This window comes from Coptis chinensis, chromosome 3 (genome assembly GCF_015680905.1).
Source record: "Coptis chinensis isolate HL-2020 chromosome 3, ASM1568090v1, whole genome shotgun sequence".
NCBI classification, from domain to species: Eukaryota; Viridiplantae; Streptophyta; class Magnoliopsida; order Ranunculales; family Ranunculaceae; genus Coptis; species Coptis chinensis.
Window position 1 is genome coordinate 30798368 of NC_141458.1, and position 13429 is coordinate 30811796.

The following is a 13429-nucleotide window of genomic DNA, read 5'->3' on the forward strand; positions in this document are numbered from 1 at the left end:
TGACCGTTTAACTTTTATCAAAGATTCAAAACAAGTGAGAAGCAATTCCAAAGACAATAACTCAATAAGATTGATGGTTTTTTGGGAGTTCGACTTCTAATTGGTGGTGTGAATCGACTTTGATTTTCGATAAGATTGATGGCTTTTGGGAGTTTCTTGTGGTGGTGTGAAATATTGTTGATTTGCTTTCGACCTTGGTGACCACGATATTTGAAGGTGCCGCAAATTTTAAGTGAATGCAAACTAAAGAATATCATCAAACCCACCAATCTCTTCATCGTGAGCGTGTGATTATTTATTTCTTGGGGAGTTGTTGGAGGGAATAGAAGATGGTAGGCCAAAAGGTAATTTGTCTTGAAAGACCAAAAGTAAATAGTAATGAGCAAAAGACTAAAAAGTTTGTTGAAGATAAATAGATAATAAATGAAAATATAGTTGTTGGGAATTATGGTGGTTCGGGTTCGGGTTTTGGTCGGGCATTTTACCCTATATAACTGGGTTTTTGGGTTCGGGTTCGATGCGGATATGGTTTGGGCTTTTTAACCCTTTTAACGGGTTTAGGGCCAAATTATCGGGTCGGGTTCGGTCGGTCCGGTTTAGATAGTGTGACCAAAGACCCTATGTAGGTTCGGTTTGGGTTTTGTCGGCTTGGTTGGTCACGTTTTTTTTTCGGGCGGGTTTGGGTTTTGAGGCGAGAATGGGATGACTCTCCATGATAGCGTTGGGTGTGTCCCTCACCATGTGACATGAATTGGTATTGACTTGTTTGAAGAAGTGAAGGGGTGGACGCCTCCTAATTTGCTTTCGAGAAGGTGTGGGGGCTAAATATTGTACGTACCGATATTTGTTATTATTTCACAAATTTTCTAATGCAATATCAGTGAGAGAGCCGATATATTTATTTAAGTTATAGATAGAAGATAAGAGAAAGGAATAGACACATGTCACAAAGCTATTGGATGAAGCTATGTGAAACAACTCTAAAAGGATTGGAAGCAGAGGAAAGAGAGGATCGTAGATTCATTTCCACATTTTCATTTTTCTATTCTTTTACATTTGAGGAAAGAGAAAGAGAGAAATTGAGAGATTGTAAAATGCCATTAATGAATCAATAAAAAGCTTCTTTGTTTTGATGATCTCTATAGAAAGGGCCCACGCCCTTAGTCTTACACAGAAGAAATCTCCAAGATACGTAACATAAATATTGGAAGTTGATTGTTCACAGGCGGACACCCCTTAATATGCTTAGCTCAAGGGGCGCACACCCCCATTCCGTGCACAGATAGAATTCCGATTTTTCACAGACAAACCGAGATGATTCAGAATTTTATTTTACACCAAAATCTCGGAATCCTATATATATGAAGTTAGAGATTTTTACCCATAAGTCATACAAGTCATACAAGTGAGAACCAATTTTGAAAGCAACCAAAATTGAGAGAAATCATTTGCAAAGATATAAAACTTGTAAAGAGAGATCTAGTAAGTTTGGAGAGACTTGAGAGGAATGATTGTAATTTTTCTTCCTACACTTATAAAAAGATTGGCTCTTGTAGAAGTAGGCATCATTGGCGGAACCACGTTACAACTTGTGTCTCATTGTAGTATGTTTTATTTTACATTGCTATTGCTTGTTTGTGATAGTTAATTCTATAGCTTAGGTCTTCTTTGAGCTGCTTGAGGTGCCCTTCTGACCACTGTTGGGTATTGTCTATGTTTTGTTGCATTTGGGCACATTGAATCCTTATGTCCCTGTTTCTTGCATATAGAACAAGTTGATGGGATCCATAGATACTCCACCCCAACTTCTACAATGTCTCCATTTCGTAATTCGAATTTTAAGTAATCAGGGCACTTAGCATTTGTTGGGATTTCAATACACACTCTTGCATAATCCAGCTTTCGTGCCTTCTGTGTAGTCTCATCCCAACAATGAGGTTTACCTATCCTACTTGCAATCAAATTGATTCCTCTCTTTGTCCATAACTGCTTTGGAATATCCCACAGTTTGGCCCAAATCGGAAGTGTAGACATATTTTTCCTTTGCACTTCAAGTTCTTCAGTCCATGGCCTTAGCTTATCATGAAGACTCTTCATGCTATGAACAGAAGACCTCTTTCAAGTACCATATTTCTATCTTTTTCTAAAATATATTTTAAGTAGAATACATCTTTATCTGTTGATATCTCGTAGTCAGCCTTAGTTTTCCAAGTCCAGCTTTTTAACCATAGGGAATGGCAGTGTTTTGTTTTTCAATAAAGAAACTCGCCCACAAGGTATTCTTTCCATAAATCTGCTCCTTCATCTAGAATATCAGCTGGAACATCAGCTATATATATCTAGGTCATTGTCAGTCTCTATCCATTCTAGACTTCCAACTATAAAGTTTGGACCTTGGGTACCAAACAAGGAACTCCAAGTGGTTGGGGAGGACGAGCTCTCCCTAATGTGAGAAGATCTAATATCCATAGTTAAAAGACTAGAGAACGCTTAAAGTTGATAGTATGTGTTTTAGATGTGGGAGAATGGAGATGAGATGAGAGTATGAGAATATGGATGATGGATGATTGTCGTTGGTTAAAACACATCAGATCAAAACCTAAATATCCCTCAATGAGTAGGGTATCAATCTGCTCCTAATTTGTATCACTATAAAGGATGAGAATGGAAAGGGGGTTTGAGGGATTAAAAACTGTGGTTGTACTATAGAGATTAGATTAAACTAATATTAAACTAAACAAAACTAAATAAACTATTGAGAATTCAAGATAATTGAATCCATCAGTACCTTTGATTCACGCACTTTTTGCTTTATGATTGTTCTCACAAGTAAATTACAATTGGGCAATCAAACAAGTGTTGATGCTCTTTTGGACGAAACATAGTTAAATAATTATTTCTACTTAAGGTTGTTCCTATCTATGTGTTATTAATATCTTATTTCCTTTTATGTAGGCTAGACACTACAACAATTTTATGATATGACAACACTTTTTAACATCACTTCTACAAATATGATATTGTACATAAAATTTAACGTCACTTTTTCCGTAAGTGATGTTAGTAGTTTGTGGTAATCTTGTTTTAACATCACTTTTCTTGAAAGTGACTTAGAAAATGTCTACAACATCACCTTTAGAAGTGATGTAAAGTTTGAGATGTGGTTTATTTATTCTTTAAAATCACTTAATAAGTGATGTGAAAATTAGAAATATAAAATCACGTTAAAAGTGATCGATTTGTTTTCCAAACCAAACATCACTTTTAAAGTGATGTCCCATGGTTGTTATTAAATGGACATGTTGCTTACTTTGGGACCATTAGACAACAAGGTTTTTGACCCGGCCATATGGCCGGACTCTTTTAGATATCAAAAAAAAAAAAAAAAAAAAAAAATCCTTCGAAAGTACTATAATCTGAACCTTTTACTATGAACTATAACAATAATAAATAATTCCGCAAAATTAGGAAAATACTATGAAATATTAAGAAGCAATAATGCATGATAATGAGCTAAATGTTAAGTACCAAAATCTTAAAAGCTTTGCAACTTAAAAACTACATCATTGGTCTTAGTTTTCAAAGTACTAATAATTTCAGAAGCATCTTTGTCTAAGGCCATGCCATATGCAACGGTATCTTCACCTACATTTGAGTGGCTCCCTTACATATCCATTGCTAGTGGCCACCATAAATCAATCCAGTGTTCATATATGTTCCATTTGATTGTTAGGGATCAAAAGATCGAAGGAATGTTGAATGGAGACAATCAAAAGATAATTGCTAGGTAAGTGTAAGTACCCTCCGTTCTCAAGCATATCACTATAGCACAAGTGTCCACAATCCAGGTCGTATCTTCACAGCTCGTACATCACTAGCTAGTAACAACGACCTAGATTCAGGTCGTCTCAAATATCAGTTACAACCATATATGGAAGCAAATGATCTAGCGCGATCCTGGAGCTCAGTCAATGCACCAATCAAGGAGACATTTACTTTGTAACATCAAGAATAATGACGAATCATCAAGATAGCACAAAATATGGATCTACACTTAACAACGGCCTAGAGAAAATAAGGAAGGTCAGCTCAAACATCTATAAGTAGAGATAGATGAACTATGTAAGGTTTGATTCAAGTTTACCCAAGAAACTTAATATGTAGGCCCTACCAACCACAACATTAGGTTGTAGACCCCAAAATATACAAATGTCTACATTGGCGCCGTCTGCCGGTTCGTTTCCTTGAGAAAAACACACACACTCTTTTCTCAAGCCCATGAAGCTGGTCAAGAAAACCACCATGGAAGCACAGCTACAAGCTCTAGTCGATCAAGTCAAATTCCTCAGTGAATCATTCACCATGCTCCAGCAAGAGAACCAAGCTATGCGCAAGCAAACCACCTCCAACACCAACAACGTGACTCCAGACCCAATTGAGAACAATGCAGTCACAGCCCTCACCACCACCACCAATCAACGACTAGAAGACTTCGCCCAGAGGTTGGAAAAGTCAAGCAAAAAGGCCAGCGCAACCCAGATCATTCAAAAGATGCTCCAGTCATACAAGGCGTCACCATTCACCACTGAAGTTAGGGACAAGCAGCCTCCCTCAGATTTCATCCAACTAAAGTTCCTATTGTACGACGGTAGCTCATGTCCAGGCCAGCACATAGCTCGTTTCAGCCAGATCCTTGCGCTCAACGCTCTAGACTACGACTACCTAAAGTGCAAACTCTTTCCAGTAAGCTTGAAGGACGGAGCATTAAACTGGTTCTACACGCTCACTCCTGGTTCAATCAGCAACTTAGACAAGCTGATAGAGACGTTCACAGCAGAGTTCGCCTACAACAGGAAGAAACAAACCGACCTAGACTCGCTATTCCAGCTAAAGTAAGCACACGGCGAGACGATCCACGCTTTCTTAGGACATTTTAAGAAGGAACTCCTATTAATGGAGCCAGGCCTGAAGGACAGCTTTGCAACTTCTGCATTTACCAGCACCCTCCTAGACGAAGCTGACCTAGCAGGGTCTCTCATGCACAACAAGCCAGAGCGCCTAGACAACCTGTACCAAAGAGTCGACAAGTACATGAAGTACGAAGAATGGATGGCCCAGCGCAAAGGCAAGGAAGTTCTCGCAGTAAGCGACAAGCAAGGACCCAAAGAAAGCTATCAACACTCAGGCAACAACAACAAGGGCAACAATTCCCACAAGCCCTCCTACACCAAAAAAGAATTCTCCAATTTCTCCAGGATGCCAAGCCATATCTTGAAGAAGATATATACAACACCTTACTTTAAGCCAAACATAAACAAGGTGATAGCGATACCAGAACGTCCATATTGCCATTTCCACAAACTTCACCACCATGACACTGTCGAATGTTGGAGTCTCAAGTACTACCTCCAATACTTAGTTGAAGAGAGAAAACTGAAAGAGTTCCTGCCGGAAAACGACCTCAGGCATAAGCTGAATGCTAACCGTAACAGAAGCAGGAGTTGGAGCCATGAACGACCTGCTCGCAGAAGGTGCAGAAGCAGAACAGCCCGATGATCTAAATCTCCAGGTCAGTCGAGGCACAACATGAGACAACACTCCTCCGATCACGACGAGAAAAAGGTAATCCACATGATTACAGACACCTCCAGCAAGCGAGACCTCCAGTCGTGAAAAAGAAGGAGCTTGTAGGATTTACCAGAAGAAATCTACCACCTTTCCTACAAAGCTGAGGTGATCACTCCTACCAACTCTCAATCTACGACCTCCATATCATTCACCAAAGAAGATCTTGACAAGGTGTGCCTACCCCACAATGATGCCCTGGTAATGCACGTCTAAATCAACGGATGGACAGTCAAACGGGTCCTAATCGATCTAGGCAGCTCCTGCAACATCCTCTTCTACCAAACATATAAGGATATGCCCCTACTAGACTCGGTAATGATAGAGTCAAATGCACCACTCTATGGGTTCAATGGAGACCACACAGATGCCATTGGAGACGTCATCCTACCAGTCTCCATTGGAGAAAAAAAGGACATGATCAAGACCTCAACACGTTTCAGTGTGATTGACGTCAAGTTGTCCTACACTGCCATCTTAGAATGTAGGTGGATTCACAAGATCCATGCAGTTCCATCAACCTTACACCAAGTCCAGCAGTTCCCCGGACCCTGAGGCATCATGGAGCTCAGAAGTAACCAAGTAGAAGCTCATCGATGTAATCAAGGCAGCGCAACAAGCACGACCAAAGCTCAGGTCGTCCAAACAAAAGAAATGCCAAAGCCGCAAGATCCTTAATCTTCCAGCCCTCCCGTATCAGCAACAAACAAGCTCAAGGAGAAGCAAGCACAAATCAAACCAAGAGAAAAAGTCAATTTGGGCACAAATGATGACCCAAAATTTATTTATGTAGGGGCTGATTTAGACCCCAAGCTCAAGGAACAACTTGTCAAATTTCTATCTCTCAATAAATATGTTTTTGCTTAGTCGTATATCGATATGCCAGGAATCAACCCTCAGGTCGCTTGCCACAAATTAAATGTAGATCCAACTGTAAAACCTATCAAACAACGACCTAGAAAACTAGCACTCAAATTTCAAAAAGCCATCAACGAAGAGATAGAAAAGCTAAAAAATGTTGGATTCATTAGAAAAGTCGAGTACCCGACCTGGCTAGCTAACATTGTAGCTGTTACCAACGTCAACAAGCATTGCCCAAAGGACAACTTCCCCCTACCAAGGATTGACATACTGGTAGATCAAACTTGCGGACACGAACTTCTATCATTTATGGACGCATATAGTGGATACAACCAGATACCACTTACAGAAGAAGACCAGGAGAAAATGTCCTTCATAACCGAACAAGGAACGTTATGCTACAACGTTTTACCATTCGGCTTGAAGAACGCCGGTGTGACCTACCAAAGACTTGTCATAAAGATGTTCAAAAACTTGCTGGGCGACATTATGGAAGTTTACATAGACGACATGGTAGTTAAAAGCGAAAAAACTGGTGATCACATTTCTCACCTACAAGAACCCTTTGAAAGATTGCACCAAAACAAAATGAAGTTCAACCCAGTAAAATATGTATTTGGGGTAGTCTCAGGGAAATTCCTAGGATACCTCGTCTCACAAAGACACATTGAAGCAAACCCAGAGCAAATACGAGATCTCCTTGAAATGCAAGTGCCAACCTCCAAGCAACAAATTCACAAGCTATCTGGCATGGTTTCAACCCTCAATAGATTCATCTCACGTGCATCTGACAAATGCAGACCGTTCCTGCAAATACTCAAGAAAGGCGCAATGTTCACATGGATAGACGAATGCCACAAGGCATTCAACAACCTGAAGGCTTACCTATCAACTCTGCCAATCCTGTCCAAACCAAATGAAAGAGAAACACTAGGACTTTAGCTTGCAACTACCGACTTTGCCGTCAGCTCGGTCCTCTTTTGCGAAAGTGAGGGAATCAAAAAGCTAGTCTACTTCACCAGCAAGACATTGGCAGACTCAGAAAAGCATTACTCTACAATGGAGAGAACAATGTTATCTTTGTTATACTCTACTCGCAAGTTTCGACCTTACTTCCAGGCTCACAACATTAAGGTCATAACAAATGTACCCATCAAACAGGTTTTGAGCTCTAACAACAAAACAGTCCACATGGCCAAATGGGCTGAAGAACTCGGAGAGCATCGTATCGATTTTGTTCCCAGAACGTCTCACAAAGGTCAAGTTGTTGCCGACTTTCTTGCTGACTTCCCAATCGAAGATGTCAACTGGGAACTCGAGCCCATTACTTCATTCCATCAACCAACCAGCTCAGACATATGGCACCTATACGTAGATGGAGCGTGCAATAATATGGGTAGTGGATTGGGGGCTGTGTTAATTTCACCAGAAGGAACCCAGCTACAAAAATTAATCAAGATCGATTTTGTAACATCCAACACTGAAGTGGAATACGAAGCATTAATCACAGGCCTCCGCATGACACAACAACTACAAGTCGGAAAGCTCAAAGCTTATAGTGACTCGCAACTAATCTTCAAACAGATCACCAAAGAATATGTGACAAATGGAGCAAATTTAGCCAAGTATGCCCAGGTCGTCAACGATATCATCAGCTCGTTCACAACATTCACCCTGGAACACATTCCCCGAGAGGATAACAGACATGCTTACAGCCTAGCTTTCTTAGCCACTAAAATTCAAGAGGCATGTCCCAGCATATTCTACATTGACATCCTGGAAAGTCCCACCTACTAGCAAAAAAGTGTCAATAGCCTCACAGACTTCTAGCCTTCATCTGAAGAAGAGATCACTAAATCTTGGATAGGCCCATTTCTGAAATTTATCCAACCTGGCGAGCTCCTAGCAGAGGCAAAGGATGCTTGTGCCATACAATATCGATCTCCTAAATACACCGTGATCAACGGTCGATTGTTCCGTAAATCCGTAGGAGGACCCCACCTAAGGTGCATAACTCCACGCAGAGGCCAACTTATCTTTGATGAAATTCACAAAATCAAATGTGGCAACCATGCAGGAGCAAGATCTCTAGCTCATAAAGCAATAATCGCCTAAGGATATTATTGGCAAGGCATGCACATCGAGGCAAAGAAGTATGTTCTCAGATGTCAAAAATGTCAAACATTTGGCCACAACCATTTAAGTCCAGCACGGGAGTTGATCAACATAGCCAGCCCCTGGCCTTTTCATATGTGGGGGCTAGACATCATGGGACCATTCATCCCACAAAAGAAAACATGCTCAAATACGTCTTGGCAGCCACATATTACTTCACCAAATGGGTGGAGGCAATCCTACTTGTCAAAGTCAAGGAAATCCACGTCATCAACTTCATATGAACCAACATCATCACAAGATTTGGTCTACCCTACACCCTCGTCATAGACAACGAAACCCAATTTGCTGGCACACAAGTCAAGGCATTCTTACAGAAATGGCGCATCATCCAAGCATTTTCTACACCTAGATATGCACAAAGCAGTGGCCAAGCAGAGGCTACAAACAAAGCCATCAAGGAAAATCTCCAAAAGAAGTTGGAGAGCAAGAAAAGCCGATGGCCAGAACAACTCGAGGACATCTTATGAGCATACAGAATAACAGCCCGAGCCAGTACCAACTAGTCTCCTTCCACACTTTGCTTCGGAATAGAATTAGTCATACTATCAGAACTTACAATCACAACCACACGTTTAGACATCGTCGTATCATGAGAAAATGACTACATCTTAGCCAAAGAAGTCGACCTCCTAGAGGATCGAAGAGAAACAACTGCAATATCCCTAGCTCGGTACCACCAAACAATCCAACGATCTTACAATAAGAAGGTCATCCCAAGATCTTTCTAATTATAAGCTGGCGACCTAATCCTCAAAAAGACATTAGCACCAGCCAAGCTTGACCTTACTTGGGAAGGACCGTACATAGTTCATAAAGTCGTTGGAAATGGAGCTTATTGGATCAAAACTCAGCTCGGTGATATGTTTCCCCGACCTTGGAATACAGCCCTCCTCAAGCGTTTTTACCAGTAATTTGGCTCCAAATGTATCAATCAATATGAATAAAATTCCATCAGTATTTCGCGTACAAATGTTATCTTTGCATTACATGAGTACCACGCATCTTGCACTAGCTACCCGATCTGAGACATCAAAGTATTAGGTCGTACACCAACGCCAGAGTTAAGCACGATTCAACTATAATTGCCACGCAATGGTTAATTATTAATCAAATCCAACCCACGGTCCCCCAAAAGGACCGCAAATTAACTTAACACTAACACTAGGGTTAAGCATGATTCAACTATAATTGCCGCGCAAAGGCCAATTATCAGTCAAATAAAAATCCAGGGACCCTCAAAAGGACCCTAAGTCAACTTAAGACCTTTGAAAGAGTTAAGTTTGGCTCAACTATAATTACAACTCAAAGGCATATTATCAGTAAAAAAATCAATAAGAAGTTCCCCCAAAAAGAACGACTCAGTCAATACACACACCTAAGGACACGACGAAACCTAGGTGACAACTACGCGCATCTATCAGGTCGTAAAACAAACAATTACGACCTACAAGCTTCAAACGTTCTAACAAAGTTCAACAGTTCATCGAGTCTACTACTATGCAACACAGGTCGTTAAATAACTAATCAAAAAGCAATGGAGGCAATCACATTCATACAAAATTCAAACATAATCTCAATTCAAGACAAGACAAGTAAGTAATTTAAATATTTTTTTTACTTAATACAAATTTGGTTAGATACTAGAGGCCCCCAGGCTATCTTGGGAAAACGACCTCAGCATCCCCATAAAAAATACGAGTTATCACTATCAAAAGGAAATATAGTTAAAAAATTCATTCATTATCATTCAAAATTACAAAAAAAGTACAATCAATCGACACGGGGAAGATTCCCCACATTCAAGGGGTCTAGTGAGCCCTCTTCACCAATAGGGCCACTAGCTGGATCACCACTTGCATTCATCACTTCTGTGGCAGCATCCTCAGTGGGCTGAGCAGCAAGAGCATCACCCAGGTCAGATGGTAGATCAGGTCATCTACTAGCATCTACAACAACACTTTTCCACAACTACTATTGCAACCCCTCTTTCGACCGACCTCTTGAGGGTTTTGTACTTACGTTCTAGTTCCATGTAATCATCCACTAGAAGGTAGACATCCCCACCCTCTACTAGATCGACCAGGTCATTATATTCAGCTTGAGTTCATTAAACAATGTCCTACGCTCGTTTGCTCTCAACAATCCAATGCTGAACCTCCACTCTTGAAGCATCAAGTGAGGGTTGCAGCAAGGCTACCTTCCCAGCCAAATCCCCGACTTGTGACCTCAGCCCCGACACTTCAGCTCGTTCCACCTCTTGCACAGCCAGCAGCTTGTCATAGCTAGGCCTCCTTGGTAGCATCCAACTCTTTTTTGTATAGGTCAGAGATAGTTGTCATCTCCTTCAGCTTCCTATACATGGCCAAAACCTAACAAACCAACAAAATAAGTCAAAAAAAAAAAAAGTAGCAACTCAAATCACGAAACAAAAGTCAGATCAAAAGGACACTTACAAAGTAGATGGAGTGATCCATATCTTTCAGGTTCACCTCCAAATCCTTCCCAGTCTCCAGTTGGTACCTATCTCCATCCAGGGCAATACTCTCTAGCAGCCCTCCAGCACTAGTGAAGACTTAAAATTGCAGTCCCTATTCTTCACTAGCTTTGTCAACCCACTCACTGGGTCGTAGTAGGTGACCATCCTATCTAGGATGTCAGACTCAGCAGCCTTATCACCTGGGGCCGCACTCCCCGACCCCTTACATTTTTGGGATGCTGGCTCAGACTCACTAGCTTTTTTCTTACCCCGGGCATCAGCCACCCCTACATCAACAGCCAACTCCTTCAGATTCAATCTCTTCAAAGGATCCCGACCTGAGGAAGTACGACCTTCCCCCATACCAAGTCATTCCTCGGACTCAGTTTGGGTCCTTTTCGCCCCTCAGACTCAACCACATTAGAGCGCCTGTTCAGATTAGGCCTCCTAAACTGAGCGGGAGCATCACTACCTCCCCCAACACTCCCACCTTCACAACCGGCCCTATTAAATTCACCCTCCTCAGGTCGTCTAGAAGCAGATGGCTACCAGAACCTCCCCCAGCCATTGTCACTCCAGAAACAAGTGCTCGCTTCTGGTTCTCCCTCTCCATCTCAGAATCCAAGCTAGAATTAGAGATGTCAAGCACTAGCTTTCGAGCCCTCTTTTTCTGCTCAACTTTCTTCCTGTTGATCTTTGCACCACCTCGTCTCTTGAAGTAGTGTGTAACCTCCTCCAATAAGGACGATTTTTCTTCCCAACTCAGCCTCGCAAACTCTTCAATAGCCTCCGTAGTAGTACGATCACGAATTACAACCTTTGCAAAACAAACAAATGTCAGAACGTATTCATATCAACTCGTAACCAAAACAAATGACCTACGCAAACAAACGACCTACACAAATAGATGCCCTACAACATGAAAACGATCCACATGAAATAACAACCTACTATCAGTCCTCACACTATGGTTCTCCACCTCACATCCAGTAGGACAATAACTCCCCACAATCAACAAAGGCCTACGCCACCACTCCTCCTTACTCACACCAACTATCACCGGTGATTTACACCTCATCACTTGGAACCCAAAGTTCATAGCTGAAGATATTTTTACAGTAAAGTGCTCTAGCACATCAGACAAACAAATATTGTAACCTCTCTATCTAAACAGATCTAGAACGTGCAACACCCTCCGACTATTACCCACAATTTGCAAAGGTGTCTTTCTACAAAAGTTCATAACATCCAAGGTCAGACGTGAGAACGACAACCTTAAACCCTCCTTCAGTTGACCATACGTAATTACAACCACACCATCTCGAGGCACATAATCAAAACCAAAAACGTTCTGCTCACCACTCAGGTCGTATATCATTAGATCGGGGCTATCAATCCCAAACTCCCTTCTCAAGTCCCCAAAGTGATCAAACACCGACCTAGACACCGCTACCTCAGTCATCATCTCCAATGAAGAGGACGATGGCGCCTCACCTCCACTACGTGCCCTAACACCATCATCTCCATCATTCACCATTCTCTCTCTCCACTGATCCAACTCTACTTCCCCACTCAAATTATCACAAGTAATCGACATTACAAAACCAAAAGAAACAAAAGATCAAAATTTTGAAGTTCAAGAAGACGCACCTGAAGACGAAAGGTTGGAAAAGTTTTTTCTTTTTTCTTTCGCTCTATTTTTTCTTCCTTTGTTGATAGAGTGAAGAAATGAAGAAGCTTCACACATGAAAACCCTTCAGCTACACAAATCTCGAAAGCAGACAAAATGTTTTGCCTTCCCCAAAATGTAATCATAACCTCATCCACAAACCACCACGATTTTAGGCCATGGATCATATCCAACAATTCCCGTACATTTTTCAAACCGTTCAAACAAAACCAGCTGTGCGACATGTGTTAAAAGCTTTATTCCATTTTTTCTTTTCACACCACAGTTGTCCAAAGAAATAAATAAAATAAAAGGGGTTGTGTAAGTACCCTCCGTTCTCAAGCATATCACTACAGCACATGTGTCCACAATCCAGGTCGTATCTTCACAACTCGTATATCTCGTAATAACGACCCAGACTCAGGTCATCTCAAATATCAGTTACAACCATATATGGAAGCAAATGATCAAGTGCGATCCTGGAGCTCAGTCAATACACCAATCAAGGAGACATATACTTTGTAACATCAGGAGTAATGATGAATCATCAAGATAACACAAAATATGGATCTACACTTGACAACGGCCTGGAGCAAATAAGGAAGGTCAACTCAAACATC

The 13429-nt window shown here is 41.2% G+C and overlaps 2 protein-coding genes across 2 annotated transcripts; one reads left to right on the forward strand and one right to left on the reverse strand.

Annotated features, from left to right (window-relative positions):
• Positions 1-1650: 1650 nt before the first annotated feature.
• On the reverse strand, positions 1651-2097 carry LOC147509133 (uncharacterized). Its single transcript, XM_086597724.1, has one exon. The coding sequence runs from the start codon at positions 2095-2097 to the stop codon at positions 1651-1653; it is 447 nt and encodes a 148-aa protein (XP_086453850.1).
• Positions 2098-7545: 5448 nt separating this feature from the next.
• LOC147509134 (uncharacterized) lies at positions 7546-8283 on the forward strand. Its single transcript, XM_086597725.1, has one exon. The coding sequence runs from the start codon at positions 7546-7548 to the stop codon at positions 8281-8283; it is 738 nt and encodes a 245-aa protein (XP_086453851.1).
• The last annotated feature ends 5146 nt before the right edge of the window (positions 8284-13429 follow it).

Bases quoted from the DNA above. Each gene is read 5' to 3' on its own strand.
- LOC147509133 (XM_086597724.1), bottom strand. From the start codon at position 2,097: ATGAAGAGTCTTCATGATAAGCTAAGGCCATGGACTGAAGAACTTGAA.
- LOC147509134 (XM_086597725.1), top strand. From the start codon at position 7,546: ATGGAGAGAACAATGTTATCTTTGTTATACTCTACTCGCAAGTTTCGA.